Source organism: Tauraco erythrolophus, chromosome 27 (genome assembly GCF_009769465.1).
Source record: "Tauraco erythrolophus isolate bTauEry1 chromosome 27, bTauEry1.pri, whole genome shotgun sequence".
Lineage (NCBI taxonomy): Eukaryota > Metazoa > Chordata > Aves > Musophagiformes > Musophagidae > Tauraco > Tauraco erythrolophus.
In genome coordinates, this window is record NC_141491.1 from 5,674,222 (window position 1) to 5,689,668 (window position 15,447).

Consider the following 15,447-nt stretch of genomic DNA (forward strand, 5'->3'; position numbering starts at 1 on the left):
CGTGTCCTGGACATTTTAATACCACGTTATGAAAGAAAATGCTTGTTTGAACAATGGAAAAAAAAAACATGAACTTTTCCATCGCTGCCTTACAGAAAGGTTTGTTCCCACCACAGGTATTTTTCTTCTGGCAATTAACTGCTCTGCTTCACCTGCACATCAACAGAGCTGCACGCAGGGAGAGCGTGTTCCAGCGTTCCCTTGGATCACCGGGAATCCGTACACCAATATTTAAGACCAGAAAACTGTGACATTTGAGAGAGATTGCAGGTTACAGCCAGGTGCAAACCTGATCTGAGACAGAGTTGGGTGGGAATTTTTAAATGAGTGTAGATACAGATCACTGCTCCAGTGTCACACTGTGCAAGTCCAACTATTCCAGAAGAGCTCCTCTGGAGTAACGACGTGCACAAGTCATTATCTGAAGACAAAGAATCATGGAAAGGTTTGGGTTGAAGGGACCTTCAAGAGCATCTTGTTCCAACCCCCCTGCCATGGGCAGGGACACCTTCCACTACAGCAGGTTGCTCAAAGCCTCATCCAGCCTGACCTGGAACACTGCCAGGGATGGGGCAGCCACAGCTTCTCTGGGAAACCTGCTCCAGTGCCTCAGCACTGTCATTGGAAAGAATTTTTTCCTTATATCCAATCTAAATCTCCCCTCTGTCAGTTTAAAGCCATTGCCCCGTGTCCTGTCACTACACGCCCTTGTAAAAGTCCCTCTCCAGCATCCGCGCTCGGAAGCACAGCAATCAGGTGTTTTGCTGCCATCCAAAGCCAACAGAAGTCCAAAAGGCAGCTGCTGCTTGTACTTTCAAAAGCCTCACCTGGCCTCTAGTGCTTTGAAACCAGTTACTGCACAAACTTTTGGATACCCCCTCGACTCTCATCTGCTGACGAGGTCGGACAGTCTTGGCCCCGAAGCCCTCAGTGCCTTTTCAGCATCCCCACCTCAGAGAAAGAACCTGACACACGAAAACACAGAGGAAGAATTATTCCATCCAGAGAATTTGCAAGCGTTGCTTCCAAACACCAAAACAAACCCCCGGAGAACAAAGGATTATCTTGACACGCGGCCAAGAAATTTTCTACATACGCACGAGATCACAAACCTCAGAGCACCTCCTGCATGGGGGCAAGTAAAAACAGGCTAAATAGAGGGATAAAAAAAGGCATTCTTAGGACAAGGATCACTTGGAAAGCAGAATAGCTCATTAACACGTCCTGTTCTAACAGGAGACACCCAACAGCATTGTTCTGGTCCTCACCAACTCCATCTGTCTCCGCCGAGATGGAAAACGTCAGTATGACAAAAAAAAAACAACCCAGAGGTTGGAAGAGGAAGACCTACATGACCAGATGGTCCACCTACCACCCCGCGCTGCGCTGCCTGGTCCTGAGCTCACGTGAAGCTGCAAAGAAACAGCACAGGAGCCAGTCTGTATCCAGCAGACTTTGGAGATGGGCAGCTCCTGCCTCCTCTGTGCTCCAGTTAGTTATCACCCACCAGAACTTTCAAATGTGGACCAAGTACAGGAAAAGTTCTCTTCTGAGGAGAACCTCTAGTTCTTCTCAAGAGAAATATTCCATTCAGCTCTTCTCAAAACAGAAGGGTTTTGGGGTTGGCCTAGGGGCTGGCCAGGTTGGATGAGGCTTTGGGCAACCTGGTGTAGTGGAGGGTGTCCCTGCCCATGGCAGGGGGGTTGCAACTGGATGATCTTTGAGGTCCCTTCCAGCCCAGACCATTCCATGACTCTATGATTCTAAAACCCACGAACATATATTAGCCGGAAAAAAAATAAAACCAGGGAGAAGCGACACTTCCTTTCCGGGCTGCCTGCACACACAGAGCCCGCACTGGGGCAGTGATGATGACACTGGTTTCACACTCCTGCAAGCTCTGCAGAACCCGCTCAGCTACAGCGGAGCACGCCGAACTGAAACCACCTTCCGTGCAAAGTCGGATCCTATCAGAAGATCTGTGGCACAGAGAGCCCTGCGTGATCACCACACCCCTTCCAAAGCAGCTCGCACGCCAGCGTGGGCACCTCTGGCCCGAGAAACGTGGGTGCCAGGGGGCACTTCCCCCTGACTACCTGACAAAAGGATTTCATTTCATGATCCCATAACAAGCAAAAAGCGTAACAGCCAAAGACCCAACGACATACTCCACGAGCATGAGTGCTCCCTTCCTTCTCCGTCCCACAAACCCCAAGATGAAAGGGCACCTACGCCAGCCCAACGAGCACCTTCTACTCCCAGAGTCTCAGCCCAAAGCCACTGGGGAGGGACAGGCCCCCAGGAGGGAGCACTGGTAACATCCAGGCTAGAAACAGAAGAGTTATTTGTCAGGCAGCAGCTGGCCTGGGAAAAGCCCCACCCCGGGACAAGCACACCCCCCTCACCCCTCCAGGACAGGCTGTCTCCTCCCCTCTGGCCCTGAGAAGGGGGATCAGGGACCCGAGGTGGGGTATGAGGACAGGACCATACTGGGGTCAGGGACCCGGTGGAGAGCAGAGCCCTCTGTCTCCTGGGCTCCCTGTCCCTCCGGGAGGGACCTCCGCAGCCCTTGGTCCTCCTCACAGCCCCCCCCCTGCCCCCCAGCGATCCCTCAGGCCCCTCTGGACCCTCCCCAGCCCCCCCCCCCCCACCATCCCTCTCCCCACTACTCGCCCTCTATAAAGACCTTTTACCCCCGCGGACCCCCTCCTCCTCTCCTCAAAGACCTCTTCAGACCCCCCCACAGCCCTTCTGAGCCCGGCAAAGCCTCAGGTCTCCTTCCCCGCGGCTCCTTCGCCCCCTGCGGGCCCCAGAGACCCCACAAAGCCCTCCGCCCTCCCGGCGCCTCTCCGCAGAGCTCCCTCGGTCCTCTCAAATCCCGCGGGACCCCGGGACGTCCCAGCCCTCTCCCATCCCTTCCGGCCCCTTCCTGAGCCCAGGAGACCCACAGACCCCCTCGCTAAATCCCCCCCAAGCCCCCCCTCGCTGTACACACCCCGCGGCACCACAGACTCCGACCTCTGCCGTCCTCACCCCCCCCGGGCCCCCTCCTGAGAGCGGGAGACCCTCATCGTCACCCTCCCCGTCCCCCCGTCCCCCAACACTCTCCTCCGCGCCGCCCCGACTCCCCCCACCCCCCCCCCCGCGGCCCCTCCTCACCGAGCAGCAGCAGCTTCACCTCCTTGGCCGCCTTCTCGCCGTCCTCCCGCAGGTTGCGGTCGATCATCTTACTCCGCTCCACCGCCGCCTTGTCCTCGGCGCTCAGCGTGCAGCCCATGGCGGCGGCGGCGGGGCCGGGGGGGGCCCGGCGGTGTGTGGGGGGAAGGGGAGGGGGGGGCCCGGCGGACGGGGGCCGCCGCGAACCGGAGCGCGAAGGGAGCGGAGCGGGGCCGCCCCGGCGCTGCGCCTCTCGCCTCCCTCGGCGCGGGCGGCTCCCTGAGGCGGCTCCGGATATCCGGTCGCCGCGCCGCGGGGCACGCCGGGAAGTGCAGTCCTCGCGCGGCGTGCTGGGAGCGGCAGGCGGGGCTTCCGCCTCGGTAGAGCGGGGCGTGACGGGAGTGAGAGGGGGTAAACCGCCCTACTTCCGCCTCGGTGGAGCGGGGCATGATGGGAGTTGTAGTCCTCTGAGGGGGGGAGGCCACTCGGGGGGGCCGCGGCTGCCTCGACCCCACGGCCGCAGCCCCCCACCGCCTGCCCCACGCTCACCCCATGCGGGGGGCTCCGGCCCCGCACCCCCGGAGCCCTGGGGGGGCCTCGGCCCCACAGCCGTGGGGCAGGCGCAGGGCCCGGGATGCCAGGGGTGGCCTCGTCTCCCGCCTCGATGGGGGCCACACGGGGGCGAGGGGGCCCTGAGGAGACCCCCCCGTGCCCCAAAACCCGAGCCCCCCCCGGCTGCCACGCTCGGCCCCGGCATGACGCAGTTTTCCTGGGCTTGTGGCCACCAAACCTGGTGGCCCCGAGCCCCCGTGGCAGCGGCGCAGACCCCCCGCCCTTCCCAGCAAGACGCTCAGACCAGCTTTCCCCTTGCAGCCATGTTTGCCCCCAGACCGCCGCCCCCAGCACTACAGCTCCGCTTTGGGAGAGGCGACCACCGGCACGCAGACCCCGTCCCCACCACGCCGCTCCGGCCCCTCGGCCGCGTCCTCATCGATCTGCCCCGGGATGCGAAAATCCATGGGGGGCTGGTCCCGCTTGGGGCTGGGGGTGCGAGGCCGCGGCTCAGCCGGACAGCCGGTGCCTTGGAGGAACTGGAGGAAGTTCTCCTCGATGGAGCCCTCCCGGCTGGGCAAGCGCAGGTCCTCCTCGGGCGGCTGCTTGAAGAAACACGTGAGGAGCCGCCCCAGCTCGCCCCGGATCTGCCGGTTGAGGCACCCGTAGAAGAAGGGGTTGGAGGTGAAGCAGAAGTAGCCGAGCCAAGTGACCACGGTCTCAGCCGCCGGCCCCACCAAGGGCTGGGCGCTCAGGGCGGTGTAGAGGTGGAAGGAGAAGTAGGGCAACCAACAGAAGAGGAATTGGCCCCCCACGGCCAGCAAGATGGCGGCTGCCTTGCCTCCCCCGAACGTCCTCTGCGGTGTGGTACGAGGGGCTCCCGAGGTGGTCACCATGGTGGAGCGGCTGCTGAGCGACTCGGAGCGCCGCCGCGGCGTCTCCATCCAAGTGGGCAGGGGGCCGTGGTGCATGGCGGCCACCCGCGCCACCTTGAACATGCTGCAGTAGACCACCACGATGATGAGGAGGGGCAGGAGGAAGTAGAAAGCGGCGAAGAAGACCACGAAGAACTTGCAGTAGGGACCGCGGCTCCACTGCAAGGAGCAGCCACGGCTGGCGGGCACCGGCGGGCGGTCAGGGGACAACCAGCCCAGCACGGGGATGAGGGAGGTGGCCACGGCTTTGAGCCAGACGCCGACGAGGACACAGGCCACCAGCCCCACCGTCATCCTCACCTCGTAGCGCATGGGGTGCACCACGTAGTAGTAGCGCTCCACGTTGATGGTGGAGATGGAGAGGATGCACATGCTGATGAAGCAGACGCTGAGGAACAGGTAAACGCGGCACATGGCCTCGCCGAAAACCGGGCTGTCGAAGACGGCCGAGCCGGAGAGCATCTCCAGCGGCATCAGGGTGAGGGCGGCCAAAAAGTCCACCAGGCAGAGGTGGAAGACAAAGACGAATTTGCGCAACGCCGGCGTCTTCACGATGACGGTCATGACGGCGGCGTTGCCCACGATGGCCGTCAGGTCGATGAGCAGCATGAAGAAGAGCCCCACCGATTTGGAGGCCACGTCTTTGGGTTTGCCGTCGGCCGTGCTGTTGGGGGGCATGGGGCCCGGGGGGGGCTGGAGCCCCCGTGCCCCCCTAGAGCCGTTCCAGGCCCACGGGGCAGGCAGGGAGGGCTCCATCCTGTGCCTCCACGCCGGTGCTCACTGGCCCATCGCCCATCCTCAGGGCGGCCAGCGCGGGGTGGCTGGGCATTGCCAGGGCGGCTCACATCCTCACCCACCCTCCTCCTGCCGCCGGCCCCAGCTCGTGGTCCAGGGACGGGCACTGCTGTGGTGGTGGCACTCAGAGCACCCACGGGTGCCCCCCGGCCCCGCTCATCTCCCCGCTCCTCGCTGCCGGGCAGCGCCGGGCACCTGCAGGGAAGGTAGAGCTGTCAGTGGGGGGGTACGACCCTGGGGGCACCCGCGAGAGCCCGTTTGCAGCCCCCATCGCCCCTGGGTCCCCCTCCATGCCCCCTCCCCGCTGCCAAATCCCTTCCTCAACCAAAAGCCTCGTTCCCTTCAAAAATGAGCAGTTCTGGGGCTGAAGCCCCCAAACTCCAGCCTTTCAACCCGAAGCACCCCAGTGGGATCCTCCACCCAGAGCCCGAGGACGCTGACGGGTCACGGGTGTGGGTGGGGGGTCACCGGCACCCCGGACGCCTCTCTTCACCCCTTGCACTTCCAGGGCCCCCCCCCCCAGCCCATTCCCTGGGATGGGTGCTGCACCCCCACCCACCCCAATGGGTGCCACCGGCTGCAAACCAAAGCCCGGGGTGCGGGTGGGGGTCTGGGGGCCACCCTGGAGCCCCCCACCACGGGTGCTTCCCCAGCGGGTGGGTGTCCCCATCCCCAGCACCCCAGGGAGCCCTGGGTGGGGGGCGTCGCTGATGGGCAGCGGGTGCAGACAGCGGGGCCCCCTCCCCTGCCAGCCCCCCCCCGCCCATCCCCGGCTCCCCGGGGCGATGCCGCTGGCTGGGGTCCCCCCGGTGTCCCCCCCCCGGCCGCATCCCACCCCCCCTCGCCCCCCGGCATGGCCCCGGCGGGGCGGCTCGGCCGCGGCACCTACCCTGGGGGGCTGCATGGTGGGGCCGCGGGCCGGGCGGAGGCCGGGGGGGGCCGGGCCGGCCGGGGGGGCCCCGGGGCGGCCGGGGGGGCCCCGGGCCGGGCGGGGATGCTCGGGGCCGGGCCGGGGCCGGGGCCGCTGCGGCGAGGGATGCTCCGCACCCGCCCGGCTGCTGGGTCCTAAGCGCCGCCCGCCAGCGCGGTGGTGCCCGGGCACGGCCCCCCCGGCCCGGCCCCGCTGGAGCGGGGGTCGCGGCTGGCTGGAGCCTGGCTCTGGCCCCCCCGGGATGGGGGACAGAGGGTAGGTGCCCCCCTGTTTTTTGCCCCGTGTGTTGCTTCGGGCCTCGGTTTCCCCAGTCGCCACGCAAAGGGGCTGGGAAGGGGCTGGGGGGGTCAATGGGAGGGGCTGGGGGGGAGATGGGAGAGAGCAGCCCCTCGGGGGCCATGGGGTGGGGAGGCAAAGTGGGGGTTCGGGGAGGGGGGGTTGGCAGCGCGAGAGGCACCCTGGGGTGGGGGGTGGGGGAAGGAGGGGACGGGGGTAGGTCCACAGTGGGGGGCACAGAATGGGGATGAGGACGGGTGCAGGGGGATGCCCAGGGCTGGGGGGCCACTCAAAGGAGCCGCAGAGCCCCCCAGCTCTGCCCACCCCCAGCCCAGTGCCCCTTCCCTTGCTCCCAGTTCAGCAAGGGAGCAACTGGGATTGTGGCAGTGCCCCTGCCACCACTGCCATGCTCCGTGCCTCAGTTTCCCCAGGGCACAGCCTTTAGCTTACAAGGGGGGTCCCCATCACTCCCAAAAAAACAGCACCCCCCAAAAAGCCTGCCCAGGCTGTGAACTTCCTCCTGGCAGTGCCCTGGACCCCATCCCACCGGGGCTGGGGGTGGGACGCGTGGCCAAGTGGGCCCCATCCCTGGGCTGTGTCGCGGAGGGTGGCCAGCGGCCGGCGGGCGACGCGTGCCCATGCCGCAGGCCCCGCGCGTCACGTGCCCATTGCTAGGTTACCAGGACCCAAAAATAAATCCATCCAAACCAGATTAGAAACGCGGGACCTCGAGTGAACCGGTCCCGGCGTACTGGGGCCTGGCGACGGCTGCTGGTGGCTGCCCGGTCACCGCGGGTACCAGTCATACCGGTACACGGTCCTCCGGCGAGCGGGAGTGCCAGGGAAACCACGGGGGCACCCATCCTGCCCCACATCCCCCCTGCCTGCCCCGCGTCCGTCCTATGGGCAGCCAGGAGCTGAGCACGGGGATCGGTCCTGCTCCCCAGGGCGGGGGAAAGCACTGGGACCCCCCTTGTCTTGGTAACTGGTGTATGCACCGAAACCCAGGAGGGCACCTAAACCTGGGTGCCCACCCCACCCTGGTTGCCCATCTTATTCTAGGTGCTCACCCTATTCTGGGTGCCCACCCCACTCTGGGTGCCCACCCTATTCTGGTTGCCCACCTTATTCTACGTGCCCACCTTATTCTAGGTGCCCACCCTATTCTGGGTGCCCACCTTATTCTAGGTGCCCACCCTATTCTGGGTGCGCACCCCACCCTAGGTGCCCACCCTATTCTGGTTGCCCACCTTATTCTAGATGCCCACCCCACCCTGGTTTCCCACCCCACCCTGGGTGCCCCCCTTATTCTAGATGCCCACCCTATTCTGGGTGTCCACCCCACTCTGGGTGCCCGCCCTATTCTGCGTGCCCACCCCATTCTAGCTGCCCATCCTATTCTGGGTGCCCACCTCACCCTGGGTGCCCACCCGTCATGGCTGCCCAGCCCACCAGCCCCTGATACAAGCAGGGCTTCAGTCGTGCCGACCCGCCCCCAGCACCCTGGTGTTTTGGGGGTGTCGTGCGGTGAGGAGGTGCAGAGCACCACCAGCACCCCCGTGCCAGGAAGGACCTGGCATCGCTCCCCAACTCTGAGTGTCCAGAAAGGGGAGCGGGGGCGTCTCGCAGCCCCCACCCCCAGCACATGGGGTGCATCCTGAGAATGGGGGGGAGGGGGGGGCCCTGAGAGTGTTTCTCCTCCCTGGGGAAACTGAGGCAGGGAGCCAGGGCTGCTCTTGCCTGTCACGCCGGTGTCAGCGCTGGCATTTATGGCTTTGCCATGTCCTGCCACCTGAGCATCAATAGTTCAGGCCCGGGGGGGTTGAGCCACTGCTGCCTCCAAATTCCTCCCGTCCTCCCCCCGCAGCCACGGGGGAGACTCCCCCCAGCCCCAGGGGCACCCTGTGCACCCCTGGCCCCTCTGCCCCAGCCGTGCCAGGCTCAGGGTGCCCTCGTGCAGGCTCAGACTGGACCCTCCCTCCCCCCCCCCAGCTCCCCCCAGGGAGGTGCTGCCCCCCGAAAAGGAGCTGGCTGCTGGCCCCCATCCTACAGCCCCCCAGACCCCCAGTGGGGCTGGCAGTGGGTGGGCTGGGGGGCTGCCTTGGCGTTATGGGGCTTATGGTGCCCTGACATTCCAGTACCCTGGCACTGCTGGCACCCCCGGCACCCCAGTCCCCAGGCACCCCAGTATCCCAACACCCAGGCACCCCAGCAACCTAACATCTCAGTACCCCAGCACCCTGGCACCCCAGTACCCATTATCTTGGCACTCCAGCACCAAGGCACCCTGGCAGCCCAGTACCTCAGCACCCTTGCAACCCAGGACCTGTTGTTTTGCCACCCCAGTACCCCAGCACCCTGGCACCTCAGTCCTTCAGCACCCTGGCACCCCAGTACCTCAGCACCCTTGCAACCCAGGACCTGTTGTTTTGCCACCCCAGTACCCCAGCACCCTGGCACCTCAGTCCTTCAGCACCCTGGCACCTCAGTACCCGTTATCTTGCCACCCCAATACCCCAGCACCCTGGCACCCCAGTACCCATTATCTTGGCACCCCAGTACCCCAGCACCCTGGCACCCCAATACTCATTTTCTTGGCACCCTAGCACCCAGGCACACTAACACCTGAGCACCTCAGCACCCTTGCAACCCAGGACCCATTATTTTGCCACCCCAGTACCCCTGCACCTTGGCACCCCAGCACCCTGGCACCCCGGTACCCCAGCACTCTGGCACCCCAGTGCCCATTATCTTGGCACCCCAGTACCCCAGCACCCTGACACCCCAGTACCCATTATCTTGGCACCCTGATACCTCAGCACCCTGGCACCCCAGTACTCATGTGTGTGGCACCCTACCATCCTGGCACCCTGATACTGAGCACCCCAGCACCCTGGGCTACCCATACCCCTGCACCCCAACATCCCAGCACCCCAGCACCCGGGCACCTTGGCATGGCTGACCGGCTCCTCCAGCTGTGCCAGCACACGCACGCCCGCAGCCAGGCACCCAGTGTGTCACCAGGAGTGCGGTGCTGTGCCAACTCCCCCCAGGACCCCTGGGTGCCCCCCCAGGTCCCCACAGCGGTGGCACAAGGACAGAACCGCGGCGGTTTTGGAGGGGGGGGTCCTGGGTGGGCGCCAGGCTGGGCAGCGGGTGCTGGGCAGGGATTAGCACCCGGATTAAAGCGGAGAAATTGAGGACGATCAAAGGACAAAATCGGGGGGGGGGGGGACACGATGGCAGCGGGAGGGGGGGGGGGCACAGCATGGGGTGGCACCCAACCAGGGGGGGAGCACACTTCGGGGTGCAGGGAGCAGCTGAATGGAGGGGGGTGTGATAGGGGCACCCTGGGGACACCCCACTCCATGTTTCGTTTAATTACTGTCCCCCCCCCCCAAAAAAAAAAAGCTGCATCATCTCAGTGCGGTTTGTTTCAGCTCCTTTCCCTCTAATTTTGGACCCAAAACCAGCACAAATGTTTTGTGTCTAAAAATACACCCGGGAGGGACAGACAGGGCCGTGTGCGTCGGGGGGTGGGGGGGCATGGGCACCCCTGCCTGGCTGGGGGTGGCAGCACGCAGGGGTGCCCCTCGGTGGGGATCCCAGGGCAGGATGTGTCCCCCACACACCCCAGGGGTGCAGGGTGGCGCTGGGATGGGGCCGGTACTGGGAGATTTGGACTGGAACGGGGTATGGGGACCAGTGCCACAAGAGTGGGGACCAGCGCGATGGGGTGGAAGCCAATGCCACGGGGCTGGGGACTAGTGCCACAGGGATGTGGGCTGGTGCCACGGAGTGTGGGTCAGTGCCACAGGGATGTGGGCCAGTGCCATGGGGGTGTGGGCCAGTGCCATGGGGTCGGAACCAGTGCCACGGGAGTGGGGACCAGTGCCACAGGGCTGTGGGCTGGTGCCACGGAGTGTGGGTCAGTGCCATGGAGTGTGGGCCAGTGCAACCACTGGGTGCCAGCACAGCAGGATGAAGCAGGGGCTGGGGCAGCACAGACGGATTTGGGATTAGGTTGGGGCTGGGATGAGGGTGGGATGGGGACAAGGATGGGGATGAGGATGAGGATGTGGGCACAGGGATGGAGATGGCGATAGGATGGAGATGGGGACAGGGATTGGGATGGAGATGAGGATGAAGATGAGATGAGATTGGGAGGGGTGTGGGGATGGAGATGGGCATGGGATGGAAATGGGGATGAGGATGAGGATGAGGATGAGGATGAGGATGAGATGGGATGGGATGGGGATCGGGGTGGGATGGGCATGGGGATGGGGATGGAGATGAGGATGATCATGAGGATGAGGATGAGATGGGATGGGAAGGGGGAGGGGGATGGGGATGGAGAGGGGGATGGGGATGGGAATGGGGATGGGCACAGGGATGGGGATGGGCACAGGGGACAGGTATAGGGGACGGGGATGACGCGGGGTTCGGGGACGATGCCCGGGCCGGGGGGGGTTCCTCCGTGGGGGCTCAGCCGGGGGGGCGATGCGCGGCCCACGAGGGGTTAAGCGGGCGCTGTCGCCATTGGTCGCGGGCGATGCGGCGGCAGCCAATGGGGATCGGCCGTGCGCGGGGTGCGCCGCGCCGGGGCCGCCCCCAGACCCTGTCCCGGGGCCGCGGGTGCGCGCTGCGGCCGGCCCGGCCCGCTCGGCTCCGCTCGGCTCCGCTCGGCCCGGCTCGGCCCGGCTCGCTTCGGCCCCTTTCGGCTCGCCTCGGCCCGGCTCGGCCCGCTCGTCGCGGTTCGGCCCGGCCCGGCCTGGCTCGGCCCGGCCCGGCTCGGCCCGGCCCGCTCGGCTCCGTTCGTTCCCACTCGGCTCCGCCCGGTTCGGCACCGCTCGGCTCGGTTCGGTCCCGCTCGGCTCGGTTCGGTTCCGCTCGGCTCGGTTCGGTTCCGCTCGGCCTCCCCTGCCCGCCCCCCTGCGCACCGGCCCCGGTACCAGGCCCCGGTAACGCCCCGGGAAGCGGCGGGGGGCGGGGGGGGGGGGGTGAGCATCCTCCCGCAGGCTCCGTCCGCAGCAGGGCCGGGACCGGGCCGGGGGGGCCGGGGGGAACCGGGCGGGGGGGCCGGGGCCGCCGCCGCAGCGCGGGGGGAGCGGGGCTGCGGTGGGCGGGAGCCACGGGGCGAGCCGCGACCCGGGCGGGCAGCGGGTGACAAAGCCACCCCACGCGTGGCCGAAGCCCCTCCGTGGTGCCCGCTGTGACCGGAGTGACCAAAGCCGCCCCGTGCCGTGACACTGGTGAGTGGCGCGCCCGATGCACGCCGTGACACCCCACGCTGCCACACCGGGCGACCGGGCCACCCCGTGCCGGGATGGCAGGTGAGCTGCTAGCCCGGTGCCCGCCGTGACACCGGGTGACCGAAGCCACTCCGGGTGAGCCAACCCCGTGACCCCATCCCGCCATGCCAGGGGTCACGGGCATGCTGGTGCCCCGTCCCCCGCGCCCGCGTGACGCCGTGGGACGGAGCGTGGCCATGGCGGGCACTGGGGGGCTGGGGACCCCGCTGCCACTGCCGCCGCTGCTGCTGGCGCTGGCGCTGCTGTCGCCGTGGGGGTCCGCGGGCGCGAGCTGCCCCCCGCGCTGCGTCTGCGCCTCCAACATCCTGAGCTGCTCGCAGGCGGTGCTGAGCTCGGTGCCAGCCCCGCTGCCCCGCTTCACCGCCGTCCTCGACCTCAGCCACAACAACGTCAGCCGGTTGCGCGCCGACTGGGCGCCGGGGCGGCTCACCCACCTCCACGCCTTGCTGCTCAGCCACAACGGGCTCTCCTTCGTCTCCACCGAAGCCTTCGCCCACGTACCCCACCTACGGCACCTGGACCTCTCCTCTAACCGTCTCCGGGCGCTGGAGGAGAACCTCTTCAGCGACCTGGCCGAGCTGGAGGTCCTCCTGCTCTACAACAACGAGATCTCCACCGTGGACCGCACCGCCTTCGACAACCTCGGCCGCCTCCGTAAGCTGTACCTGGGGCAAAACCGCATCGCCCGCTTCCCGTCGGAGCTGCTGCGCGACGGCAGCCGCTTGCCCCAGCTGGCCCTGCTCGACCTCTCGGCCAACCGCCTCCGCAGCTTGCCCGTCGGCGAGCTGCAGGCGCTGCCCGCCTGGCTGCGCGACCGCCTCTACCTGCACGCCAACCCGCTGGTCTGCGACTGCCCGCTTTTCCAGCTGGTTGCCCGCGGTCGCCGCCGCCGCTTGAGCGCCGTGATGGATTTCCAGGAGGAGTTACGGTGCTTGCTGCCCACCGCCTCGGTGCCCGTCGGGATCCTCACGCTGGCCGGCCAGCAGCCGCTCAACTGCAGCGAGGCGCGGGAAGCGGTGCTGGAAGCCCACCTGGGTGACGCCGTCACCCTCAGCTGCGACACCCGGTTGCGGGGGGTGCGCAGCCGGCACTGGGTGACGCCGGGAGGAGAACGGGTGTTGGAGGAAGCGGGTAACGGCAGCGCCGCTCTCCTGGCCAACGGCAGCCTGCGGCTGCAGGCGCTGCGCCCCGAGGACGCCGGCACCTACGCCTGTTGGGTGGCGGGTCCCCTCCTCAACGAGACCCTTTACGTGGAGCTGCTGGTGCACAACTTCACCCTGCACGGTCCCCACGACACCCTCAACACCGCCTACACCACGCTGGTGGGCTGCATCCTCAGCGTGGTGCTGGTCCTCATCTACCTGTACCTCACCCCGTGCCGCTGCTGCTGCTGCCGCGGCACCGAGAAGCCGCCGGCACCCCGTGACGACAGCATCAACTCCTCGGTCCTCAGCACCACCCCCAACCATGCCGCCGGTGTCCCCGGGGAGCCTTGCCGGTCCCGCTCGGCCTCCATCACCGGCCCAGGGCAGAACGGCAGGTTCAAGGTTGGGGGGACGCCCCAGCCGCCCCCCCGGCATGGCCCCAAGATGCAGAGGAAGGTGTCGGATCCGGACTCGGTCAGCTCCGTCTTCTCCGACACCCCCATCGTGGTGTAAGGGGCGGGGGGGGGGACACATCGTGGGGATGTCCCCCCATGTCCCCCCACGCTGTTGAGACTTGTCCCCAATGGACACGCTGCGGCAGGAGGGGCAGCCTGGACCCCCACCGACGTGTCTCCAGCTTGGGGGGGGTGACACGCCATCGCCCCCCCTGAACCGAGGGTCGCTGCTATCCACCCACCTGGCCTCTGCCAAGGTCACTGCCACCATGCCAGCACCGCAGGACCACGAGGGACCCCCATGCTGGGGGGGGCACCACAGGACTGCAGGTGACAGCACTGGTGACAGCACCCCCCCGGGCCAGCTTGGCAGGTGCCCCCCCAGGGACAGCAGCACCGGGGGCACCCATGGGCTGCAGCACAGGGAGCTGGGCCCTGGGGGTCCCTTTTCGGCAGGGCAGCTGCCCCCTCTGCGTGGTGCCAGCCCCCACCCCGCGGTGCCAGCCCCGACCCCACTGCCCTCCCCGGCATGTGTATCGTGAAGCATGAGTCCCGCTGGGGGAGCATGTGCCACCCCAGCCAGTGCTCAGCCAGGGGGGGACACACAAGGGTATGTCACCCCTTGGGGACCCACAGGGTGCAGCCCCCTCCCCCAACACCCTCCTGACCGCCCCCGTGCAACCCACAGCTGCAAGCAGAGCCCCTCACCCTGCAGGGAGTGGCACCCTGGGGGCTCCAGCACCCCAAATGGGGGTACCCCCCGCACCCCCCTGGCCCTGTGCCCTCACAGCCTGTGTGTCCCCCCTGCCCCAGGCCGTGTCCCCCCCCCACGCTGGCAGCTGCCCACTGACACCTTGGCCAAAATAAACATGTTTCCCCACCGTGCCTGCGCAGCCCTTGCCTGCTTTCCGGGGGGCTAAAGGGGTCGTCCCCGAGATGAGGGTCTCCTCGCTGGGTGAGGGGGGGTCGGGGACAGGGACCCCCCCGGGACGAGGGGTCAGGTGGAGCCAGGGCCCCTGTTGCCACCCGGGCACTGATGTGGAGGGTGGGGAAGGGTGGGGGCTGGGGGAGCCAAGGGGTTGGGGGGGAGGGGGGGAGGGGGCGCACCCCCATCACCCCCCTCGGTGCGGCCACCCCGTCCCCGTTGGGCTGCGCTGGGAGGGGGCTTCCATGCAGCCCCCCCTGCCAGCCCCGTGCTCACCCCCCCCCGCACTGACCCTAATGGGCCCCCCAGAGACCCCCAAAGGTCCTCAGTCCCTCCCCACCCCTCTGCCCCCCCCCCCAGCCCTCCCCCACCCCTCTGCCCCCCCGGGGCGGGGCCTCAGCGGATGGAGGCGGGGTCATCCCAGCGGGGGCGTGGCCTTACCTGCTGGGGCGGGGCTACGCGGGTGGTGGGCGGGGCTTGCCGGTCCGCAGCGGGCACTGATGGCACGGGGGACCCCCCCCCCGGCCCTGCGGGGCTCCTGGGGACACCCCCTCCCCGTCCCCGCGGGGGGAGCCAGGGCCACCCCGGTCCCTCTGTCCCCTCGGGGCTCCCGGTGAGCCTGGGGGCATCCCCCGTCCCTGCAGCCCCAGAGCCCCCATCCCCACGGTCCCCAAAAACCACGGGGACCCCCCCGCAGGACACAGCCCGGGACCCCCACACACCCTCTGCACGACTTGGCTTTTTTTTTTTTTCCTTTTCTTTTTTTTTTTAAAAAAAAAGAAACAAAAAACAGCAATAGTAATTCTTATAAATATCCGCGGCCAGCGGGGTGGCCCGGGGGTGGCCCGGGGTGCCTGGGGGTGGCCCGGTGGCCAGTGCTGTGCCGGGACCCCCACCCCGGCCGCAGCCACCTCCTCTCCCGGGACCTGGTTTAGCAGCAAGAGAACAGAACTGAGAGTCTTGAG

General features: G+C 66.9%; 3 protein-coding genes across 3 annotated transcripts in view; 1 reads left to right on the forward strand and 2 right to left on the reverse strand.

Annotated features, from left to right (window-relative positions):
• Positions 1-3,282, reverse strand: part of GNAI3 (G protein subunit alpha i3) — a 36,147-nt gene extending 32,865 nt beyond the window's left edge. Inside the window, exon 1 of the mRNA XM_086627396.1 lies at positions 3,160-3,282. Coding sequence (XP_086483522.1) covers positions 3,160-3,277 — 118 coding nt within the window. The 5' untranslated portion in view covers positions 3,278-3,282. The remainder of the gene's footprint in view (positions 1-3,159) is intronic.
• A 779-nt stretch (positions 3,283-4,061) lies between these two features.
• On the reverse strand, positions 4,062-5,399 carry GPR61 (G protein-coupled receptor 61). The gene has a single exon (XM_086627397.1). It carries the CDS (start codon positions 5,397-5,399, stop codon positions 4,062-4,064), a length of 1,338 nt encoding a protein of 445 aa, XP_086483523.1.
• Positions 5,400-12,061: 6,662 nt separating this feature from the next.
• AMIGO1 (adhesion molecule with Ig like domain 1) lies at positions 12,062-13,615 on the forward strand. The gene has a single exon (XM_086627399.1). The coding sequence runs from the start codon at positions 12,062-12,064 to the stop codon at positions 13,613-13,615; it is 1,554 nt and encodes a 517-aa protein (XP_086483525.1).
• Positions 13,616-15,447: the final 1,832 nt, after the last annotated feature.